At 44.8% G+C, this 9,636-nt stretch overlaps 1 protein-coding gene across 1 annotated transcript in view; it reads left to right on the top strand.

Moving 5' to 3' along the window:
- The first annotated feature begins 1,244 nt into the window (after positions 1-1,244).
- Positions 1,245-9,636, top strand: part of CAPN13 (calpain 13) — a 45,924-nt gene continuing 37,532 nt past the window's right edge. The window contains exon 1 of the mRNA XM_075089885.1: positions 1,245-1,478. Coding sequence (XP_074945986.1) covers positions 1,245-1,478 — 234 coding nt within the window. The remainder of the gene's footprint in view (positions 1,479-9,636) is intronic.

Below are 9,636 nucleotides of genomic sequence, written 5' to 3'. Positions count from 1 at the left end.
GCTCTGGGAAGTGCACCTGAAAGTCCCTACTGTGGTTCGACAGAACAAATTGCTCCTTTAAAGCTCTGGTGCCACTGCCTGTCCGAACATGCAAGTTTTACACCTTCCTGTGCCCTTCTCTCGTGTCCAGAAAGCCCTTGAACCCCACAGTCCAGCATCTCCATGGATGATGCACTGCCTCCCTTTGGAGCAAAAGTAGGTCTTTGATGGCAAGAGTCCTGCTGTGCTCTTTGATGACTGTAAAGGGGACAGAGTCCACAATGGGACATTTTATCTCCTGCATCCTTCCCTAGCTGTGCCAGCAGATGTGTCAGCAGGTCTGTCCATTCTAGGGTTTCACTGCGTGTGCAAAATGTTTGTTTTTCCTAAGTGAATTGCCCCTTTCCTTTAGGCACACTAACAAAGAGAGGTTTGAACCTGCTCCAGATTGGAATAGCTACAGATGCCACGCAATGACTGCCCAGCTTAAACATTAATCTACAATTCAGATCTGTTTAAACGCTGGCCTCCAAAGGAACTACTGAGTCCAAAATCCCCAGGCCTTGGTGCATGCTCATTTGAGCAAGTAGTGCAGGTGGGATCTGGGTTTGGGTGTTGCAGCTTGGTCCCATCTCAACACTGAAGCTTTAGGGAGTCTGGTGGGATGTCTGTGTAAGCTGGTAGGAAGCCACCCCTTAATCTGTCTAGGGTCTTTGGAGCAGATCCCAAGGAAAGGCAAGTCTGTGCCTTCTTTAGGTCTCACAGGGAGTGACTGTCAAGCGCTTACTTGTGGTAATGAAATAAATAACTTGAAAAATGCCTTGGGCACAGGTGTGATCATGGCCAGAAGAGTCCTGGATATCTCCGAGCAGCCTCCCTGCTCACACCACCTCCCTCCTCCCCTGTGTCTGCATCTCCTGCTCTATCCCCTACATGTACTTATGTTGCAGATGTACCTCAATGCTAACACAGCGGCTAGCTAACAGCTTTCCTCTCTGTCCTCAGGGAAGACTCAAAATTGAATTTGTAGCAGTGACAGCACTGGTTTAAGATAAACCAGTTGGGATTTGACGACTGCTCTTTCCCCAGGCATTTCCAGCTAATAAGGATTTTGTCACTGTGACTGCCCTCAGCTTTTCAAGCTGCTGCTCCACAATCCTCTTGGGCTGGGGGGAGGTGTTTATTTTCCCACACACTCCTAAGGCACCAATTTTGATTGAGGAACTAATGGCAGTCCATGTCTCTCCTTCACAGGAAAGGGCACAATGCTCACCGCCAGCTCTGCTCTGATGTCGGAGCAGCGCTGGCAAACAGGGGCAAAGGGAAGCCTTCAGAACCTGAAGAAATTTAATAACCAGGACTTCAACCATCTGCGAGCCTTGTGTCTGAGCCAAGGACTGTTGTTTGAGGATGCCACCTTCCCGGCTCACGTCAGCTCTATCGGTCCCAACCTGCTTCCAGAGGATAAGCTGCAGCAAATACAATGGAAGAGGCCAACTGTGAGTTATGCCACCCTGGGTGTTTCACAGCTCTGCTGCTGAATGAGAGCACTGATGGCCAGGGGCTAAAGGCCTTCACCTTGGGGAAGGAGACCGTGCTAAGCAGGGAAGTAGACCCCAAGGAGAACATTGGGAGCGCAACACTGCAAGGAGGGATCCTTGCTGTGGGAAGTGTGGAGGGAAGATAACCTCTGTAACATTAATGAGTTAACTGGGTACATTTTTGTAGGAAGCTTGTTTCCACCTCTGAACCTCACTAGAACTAGTGATCCCACTTTGATCTGCTTCTAGAGGACTTTGTGCAAACCTGAAAAGCCATAAAATTCTATTAAAGATCTCTGATTTCTGTAATCCAAGCTACTGACTCAGCAATACCTATTTTAAAGTAACTGGGACAAGGCATGAGATGAAGTGCGTTTGTCTGCTGATTCCCAGTTACAGTTTAATAGGCAGTTGTCATCGTCTGGCATATGGAAGTTTAAATTGGGAGGTAGAATCACATACTCAGCTCTTTTATCCTAGAACCTAATTCAGGGAATCTTTTCACGGTCAGTCTGCACTGTACATCACTGCTGTGTACCATTTGCTGCTGGTGCAGCTACTGGATTTGCCACACACTGCCCTTTTGCTGTGTTTTGCTGAGCGCACCGCTAGTGCCTGGTGCCTTTGGCTTCCCTGGGCTGGAGCAAACCAGTTCATCTCCCTGCAGGCAACCCCCTGGGATGTCGAGACAGTGACTGTGGGACTGTAGAGACAGGACAGGACAACTAGAAAAGACTTATTTGGATGGCAGGTGCAATGAGGGTATGCTGGAGCTTGGCAGTGTGATGGCCTTGGCATAGCAGCAGCAGAGGCTGCTGCTGGCATGAATGTTGATAGCCGTGGCTCACAGAAGGGAAGCAGGCTAGCCCAGTTAGACTGCATAGCTGCTAAATGTGGATGCCTGAATGGAAAGGGGGAAACCCTATTCCTGGTGTTGAAGGAATGTGATGTGGTAAAGTATCAGATGGAGCAAAAGCTGCAAGCTGGATACCAACAGGGCTGTGGATGCAGTGTTGTGGGGATGGGGCCTAAGGCTTGAATTTCTCACTGCATGCTGCTGCACCAAGGCCTGAAAGTGTCAAAGAAATCGTGTGTGCAGAGGTACAGGCTCTTCCAATCTGTGTCGACACTTTATTGCATGTCTTGGTAGGTGTGGAGGTGCTGGGTGCAGATGTCTGGGTGTCCTCTGTGGAGCTGCTGTGAAGAGACCATTCTCCTCTGTGGAAGCAGCTCCTACTGCTGGCTGAATACCTGGGCTTCTCAGGCAGCCTTTCTTCAAATCTGGGTCCAATGAGAATGTAGCTGGTGCTGTGTTTTTTTACACTAGCACTCTCCTTACAGTTTTGTAGCACGTGAGGATAATCCCTCTTGAAATAGGGGATATAGGAGAAGAGTAACTAAAAAATGCTAAGTAGAGGAGTTAGTTGCCACCATTTCCAGACTGAGAAAGACAAAGATATGGTAACTAAGCATTAGACCGACAAAAGACAAACACGGATACTAGAAAGGACTCTCAGGGGCATTTTGAAAATGTATAAACTAGCATAAAATGTTATGATACAGTTCTGTTGAGTACTAACCACCCTGGTGGTTTTGCCATTTGGGAGCAACAGAGAAGTGTGGGATTTCAAAAGCATATGAACTAGCTTAGAAACCCAAATACCAATAACTTTGAGGCACCACACTGTGGGATGAATGTCTGTCCTATTTGAATACCCTGAGAGTTATTTCATGTGCAAAGGGACTGATGTACCTTGCCAAAAGAAGAACCTGCTGCTGCTAGTGCTTAAAGTTTGTCAGGTGAGCCAGGTGTTGGAGAATTCCCTTCAATTTTGTTGGATCCATGAAGATTAAACTGATGAATGAAAGTTTTTGTGGAATCAGTTTCAAAAATTTGCATAGGTCCTCTCCTTCCCAGTACTTCCCTTTTGAAGATTTTTTTTTTTTCAGCAAACACTACACAGTTTCCAACATCACCCCACCACATTGACGGAAACCAATTGCATCCAACAGTTTTGCAGAGTTTTTTTCAGGAAGCAGTGGGATGAAAGGTCATTGGCTTTGCCAGAGCTCTCCTCCAAAAAATTAAACTGTACACTCATAGCCCAGAGTTCACGACACCAACATTGGAAAGCATTTTCTTCTATTATAGAGGTTAAGGCAGCATCACCAGCTGCTCTTCTATGACATACTCAAGGGAGAAAAGTTGAGGCTGCCACTCAACGGGCTCATCTGGAACAAAAACCTGGCATATCAGTGCTGAAGAAGGCTTCACTTAAAAAAAGTCTTTTTTCTCAGTTTGACCAAAATTTCCACCTGTAGCTGTTTCCTGACCAGCCAGGCTTTGTCCTGCTACACAACATGCAAGATGAAGGGCAACGACACCAACTGCCTGGGGAGCCCAAACAGAAGTTCTCAAACATCACCACAACACCCATGCTGTATCATAGTGACATCAAAGCATGGCCTTTGTCTCCTGGAAGAACGAAGAAGGGGCAGAAGAAGTTGCTAAATAGAAGTGGTTGCTTTTCATTTATAGAGCTGCAGGTGTTTTGAGCCAAGGGTCAGGAAGTAAATAAAACTGTAAATGCATTTCAAATGTCCTGAAAGGCCAGTGCTGCATCCAGTTGCTTCTGGGAGTTGGTCCCCACAGAGGAAGAGGGAAGGTTGCAGTTTTAAGGGTCAAAGTGCCCCATTCCTGAAGTTTTTCAGTTGAGCACCTTTCACCTGTGCAGAAATGTTCATAAACTCTTTGTTTCTAGGTCATTGCAGTGCTAACTGTAAGGATATATAATCCCAGGTGTTTAAGCTACCTAAACTACTCGGCAAAGAGATACCTATAATTTACCCAAGGGATACTATTTCTTATTTGAATACACTTCCCAGAGAGTAAGCGTAGTTGCATCCTGCCAATAGCGTATGGTCTATTTAATCTAAGTCTATATTTTTCTTAGCCTCCACCATTAATTGCCTCTGACATTTAAAAAAAAAATTGGCTGGAAATGTACCTGTGACAAACTGGCATCTTGGTCCTTATAATCTCTTAGCCTCCGTTTTCTGAGTCATGTAGTATCTGGTTATTTAAGTGGTAGATAGCAATTATAACTGCTGCCATTGTTCCCGATCCAAGTGAGTGGTTGAGCAACATGCTGCTTCTATTTTACCTTGTACATTGTCAAGAGAATTGCCAATTACGTTCAGGGTTTGGAGTCTTCATATCTGGGGGCAATATATAAGGTAGAGAGAAAACAGCTTGATTTTCAAACAGCAATAGTCAGTGGTGAGAATTACAAACAACTCTTTTTGACTTGTAAAGTGAGCTGGGTTAATATGGGAGTCCCTGAAGGGGGAGGTGGGTCAGGAGTACATTTGAAACGTCACTTTTCCTAACTCTGCAGTAGTTGCAGTTTCCCATCAGATGGGAACTGCTCTAGGCTGTGTTTTCATCCCCAGACCCTCAGTCTACATCCATTGAAACATGTGCAACTTGTAATGGAGATTTTGCACAGGGTACTTCAAGCATTACTAGAGGTGGGGCCGGAGGCATCAGCTACAGCAGGTGCTCTGCAATTAACTGGTCTTTTAGTTCACCCACAGTTTGGAGAAATGGAAGAGAGCTCTAGTTTAGACTGAACAAAGTATTTTCTATAGCTGGGCTTTTCTAAAGATCATTCAAAGGGAAATTCTCCTTGAAGAGTTATGTCAGATTTTAAAAACTGAGATGCTCCTTTAAAAAATGTTCAGAACACATTCTTTCATTGTTTCATGCTTTTCCTTCACACAAGCAATTGAGTGGAACAGAGGAAGACACAAAATGATTTGCTGTTGCTGAATACATGTTTTTTAATCCATTAATGTTTTAGCTAAAGATTTCACTCTCTTCTGATCATAATGCTATACAGATAGAAAAAGAAACTGAATTAGGATGATCCTTGGGGTGATGCTGAATTCTGAGTGCTTTATTTTTGCTAACATTGGTTATACTTTCAAACATAGTATGTGTGAAGGGAGAGAGATCACCATGTATGCAGGAGTGCCTTGGCCCTGAACCAGGGATAGCCCAATATGGTGCTTGATATGGTGGCCATTATAAACTTGGATAAGGCAAGTCCCTGATCTTCAGTACTTGTGCTTTATAAGGCTAAAATGGGCAGAGGGTGAAGCTGCTGAAGGTTTTTCTAAAGAGTCTTCAAGGTCACTTCAAGATTACTGCTCCTGCAGCAGCTCACTCATGCCTTGGGGACGCTGTGAGGGATTACTGAGCAAGGGTCCGTCCCCTGTTTAACATAAGCTGTGCCTTGTGTGGGGAGCAACAAGAAAAGAGGGAAAAGCTGCAAGTTGGCCAATGGAGGCTTGAGGGCCAACATGAGAGAAATCCCTGAGTGCCTCTGATGTGACTTGTAGGAGGGTCACGGTGAAAGGACTGTCTGAAATAGCTGACATGTTTCCTTTGCATCATCTCAGTCTGTAGCATGAGGGCATGGGCTTCTTGGATATTTGTCTCGTGTCTGGTGTCAGGGGAAGGGAAGAGTAGGGTCTCAAAGAAGTTCTTGGATAGAAGCCACGGAAGGAAGCTGCTTTAGTGTGAACTTGAGCAAGAGATATACCTTGTTCCCTTAGCCAAGACTCAGGGAACAGTGCTATTGCATTTAGCATATAAAAAGCATTGGGGAAAACACTACACTCTGATTCAAGACTTGTTTGCTGGAAAAAGTGATTTGTCATTTGATTCAGTAATTTTGCAAAAGGACTTACACTTTTTCTTCTCTTCCTCTGTCCCTTCTCAAAGCAAATGTATCCTTTTTTCAGCAGCAGAGTGCCTATCATGATTCTGCACTGCTTTTGGCAATTGTTTTTTTTCTTTTTATTGGCATTTTATTTAATTCCCAGAGATTTCTAGGAAGTAACATCAACATTAGGGAATTCTGAATTCAGGAACTGACTAAACAAAAATAGGCCCTTTAAGAAAAATAATTTTGAAGTTAGGATCTTTCAGGCAGATAATCTGAGCTGGAGTTCCTACTGCATCAGCCTTGGCCTGTCTGTAGCTAGAGAGGAGAAAAAGATACACTTCTATTCAGGCAAGAAATCAGACAACAGTTTGAAGTTAACCTAAAAACTTAGGTCTAATAACACAGGAGGCAAATGAAGAAAAACCTACCCCCCCAAAAAAAAAGTGGGTTGTCACATGAGCTGCTTTAATAAGGCAAGTTATAAGAAATGTGCAGTGATGAGGGATCGTGCTGTCCTGTGCTACCTGCAGGTCTGTCACTGTGGGACCGTTCTCTGGCATGAACCAAAGCCACCTGCCAGCTGTTCGTGGTGAAGTTCACAGCTTCAGTATATCCCAGAGGCCACAAGGCCCTTGGATCCTGTTCAGTATTTCTCCTTGATGAAAGTCAGAATCAATTCTTCTTATTTTTGAGTGTGCATGAGTGTGCATGTGCAATCAGCATAACTGAATGGGAGCAGCATTTCCAGGCTGCCATTGTCTCAGCCCTTCCCTACTCAGCTGATTGCATCTGACCTCGCCTTCAGAGTTCATATATTTGGGCCGAGGAAGTTGCAGTGCATAACCATTTATTACATCTGTCTTTCTGCATGTGTTTTATATGAGGACGGTTTATTTGCATAGTATCTCTGGGCTCTGTTGCTTTTGGAAAGGGCTGGTTGCGGTGGGGAATGCATGCATCCTGGGTTGAGGGGAAAGCAGCGCTCCTATCATAGTCTGTTGATTCACCCACTTCTCCGTTTCTCAGGCTGGGGAGTCAGCTAGCAGGATTACACAGCTGTGGTGGCTACAGGGGTATAGTTAATAGCACCATGCCACTTTGAAAACTTTAACTTGTACTGAATGGTCTGAGTGAGAGGTTTCAAGGCCTCTAAGGAAACTGTCTCTCAAAGGCTCAGGATAGACAGGGCTACCTCCCTTGTTTTAATCCTTTATATTTACCTTTTGTTTGCAGTTGTCATTGTTTTTTAGCACTGAGCCACATAAAGCCAAATGTGTTGCAGGTAAAATCTGAGCTTGTTTCTGTTTCCGCTGGCTGTTGGACACCAGTCTGTCCTCCAGCATGGCTTTGCTCATGGGGTCCCCACCTGTGCAGAGTCTGAAGCCCTCATTCCTCCATTGCAAGAGAAAGAGCTGGAGCAGAGGAGGAGTTTTTTAAGCAAACAAGGCATTTGTGTTGAAAACAGGCAATTGGGAATTGACCTATTCTGCTCTAAAGCACGGAATTGAGTTCTGGTGGTGCAAGCAAACCCCTTGAGATTAGCCTTTTTTTTTTTCCAGTCTAAGAGAATGTCAAAAAAAAGCAGAATATGAGTTTTTTTTTTAAAAAAAAAAAACCACACACAAAAAAAGATTAGGCAGATACAAGGAAACAGGTTCCTGATTCCCACGAGGTCTAATAAACACAAAACTGTGGATAGAGCCTCCAGCCTGGGAAGTCCTTTAGCCCCCAGGTGATGGAGAATGGGAGGATGTATGCAGGTGGAGCAGTAGTTTTGGCTTGCTCAGTTACCCTGCTCCCTCTCCAAGCTGTCAGAGATAAGTCATTGCAACAGAACATTCAGTGCAAACCAGCTCAGCTCATCCTTTGTTCTGCCCTACCTCTGTATTCCAACTGGCTTATTTCTGTGTTAGCTATTCTGTGGAGGTTCCCTGTAGCTACAGGATGTATGACAGTGGTGTGCCTGAACCCTGTGCAGCACACTGCTAGGCAATGCCCTCAGTGCAGGGAACTGCAATACCACATTTTCTTCTTAATCTAGAACAATGGTATTAGAGGCACAGCAGTGATACTGAGTTAAGATTTGTCCAGCTGAGAACAGAGTTGAGCTTTCAATCAATGGCAACTTTTTTATTTTTCTTAACTGGTGTGTGTTGAACAGGGAGCACTGTGGCTCATGGTGGCAGGATGTGTCAGGAAGGTGAAGCTGCAGCAAGAGAAAGCAACACAAGTACAGCCAAAGGGAAAGATGCAGTGGTGTGGCAGGAACAGAAGTGGGGCTGGGATTTTACTGTAGGGTTAAGGTGAACCGACTGGGAGTTGGCTCTGCAAGGAGTCATCTCCTGCCTCTTTACCCTCAGTAGCCCTCTACCTGCACTCAGTATCATGCTGGATCAGCAAGGAGATCTGTGGAAAAGTGGCCACAGCCAGACCACCGTACTGAGTAGCGGCCTGCAGTCAGACTGGCTTAGCTTACACTGCCCATGAAATCCACACTGGGCTTCCAATTGTCCACCAAAATGTCTAAGTTCTTTACATATGCCTGCATATGGCCTACATCTATACTGCTCACCCCCAGCTTCTTCTGGGGACTTGCTGTTCAATAAAAATGCTGAGCAATTATAAAAAGAAGTTTAGAGATGAATACATGTGCAAGGCGCTCTCCATCCACCTCTCAAATTAATTTTCTATCTTGCCCTTTGGATAAGCAGTACTTCTGTATTTAGACCATTCTCTAGAGGATGAACCGGTTTGAACTTGAATTCTTGTTTATTTTGAATATGTAATGAAGTCTTCAGTGGGCCAGGGAAAGCCAGCGATGATAGATTTTTCCAAGGGGCATGAGTTCAGGCAGAGCGCTTGACTAGCAGCCCATATGGTTGCCTTCACTGCTGGACTCGTAGATGCTCTGAGAAGAGACCACGTGCTTCCTTAAGCTCCCTCTTCTTTCCCCCTCCAGCTAAAACTGAAAGGTCTTGAGGAAAATGCCACAAAGCATCAACATAATTTCTCAGTGAAACAAGGCGCTGTTTCTGGACAGACTTAGAGTTAAATGTGTAGTTTCTCTATTTGTCATGCAATTTAAGTACTAGCAAATAGTGAGGCTTGCATGTTTTGTGTAGTGGTAACTATGTGCATAGCTGTGTTTGCAATAATAAATTATAGTTTCTGCTGCTTTATGACTGCTATATTCTTGCCTTTGAAGGAAGAGGAGCTAATTGGAGACTTCCTTTTCTTCTGGTTGAGAAGGCCCAGATTTCCAAAGCACTGCACCCATCACAATTATGTCCTCTCTAAGCTCTTTCAGGAACTCTCTGTGCTTAGTTCAGGCTACCACTGACTTTAGGGGTCATGTTTTTCCAGAGCTCTTCCAAGTCTTGCAG

Source organism: Phalacrocorax aristotelis, chromosome 3, assembly GCF_949628215.1.
Source record: "Phalacrocorax aristotelis chromosome 3, bGulAri2.1, whole genome shotgun sequence".
In the NCBI taxonomy this organism is placed as follows: domain Eukaryota; kingdom Metazoa; phylum Chordata; class Aves; order Suliformes; family Phalacrocoracidae; genus Phalacrocorax; species Phalacrocorax aristotelis.
This window is presented reverse-complemented; position numbering and strand designations above follow the sequence as displayed.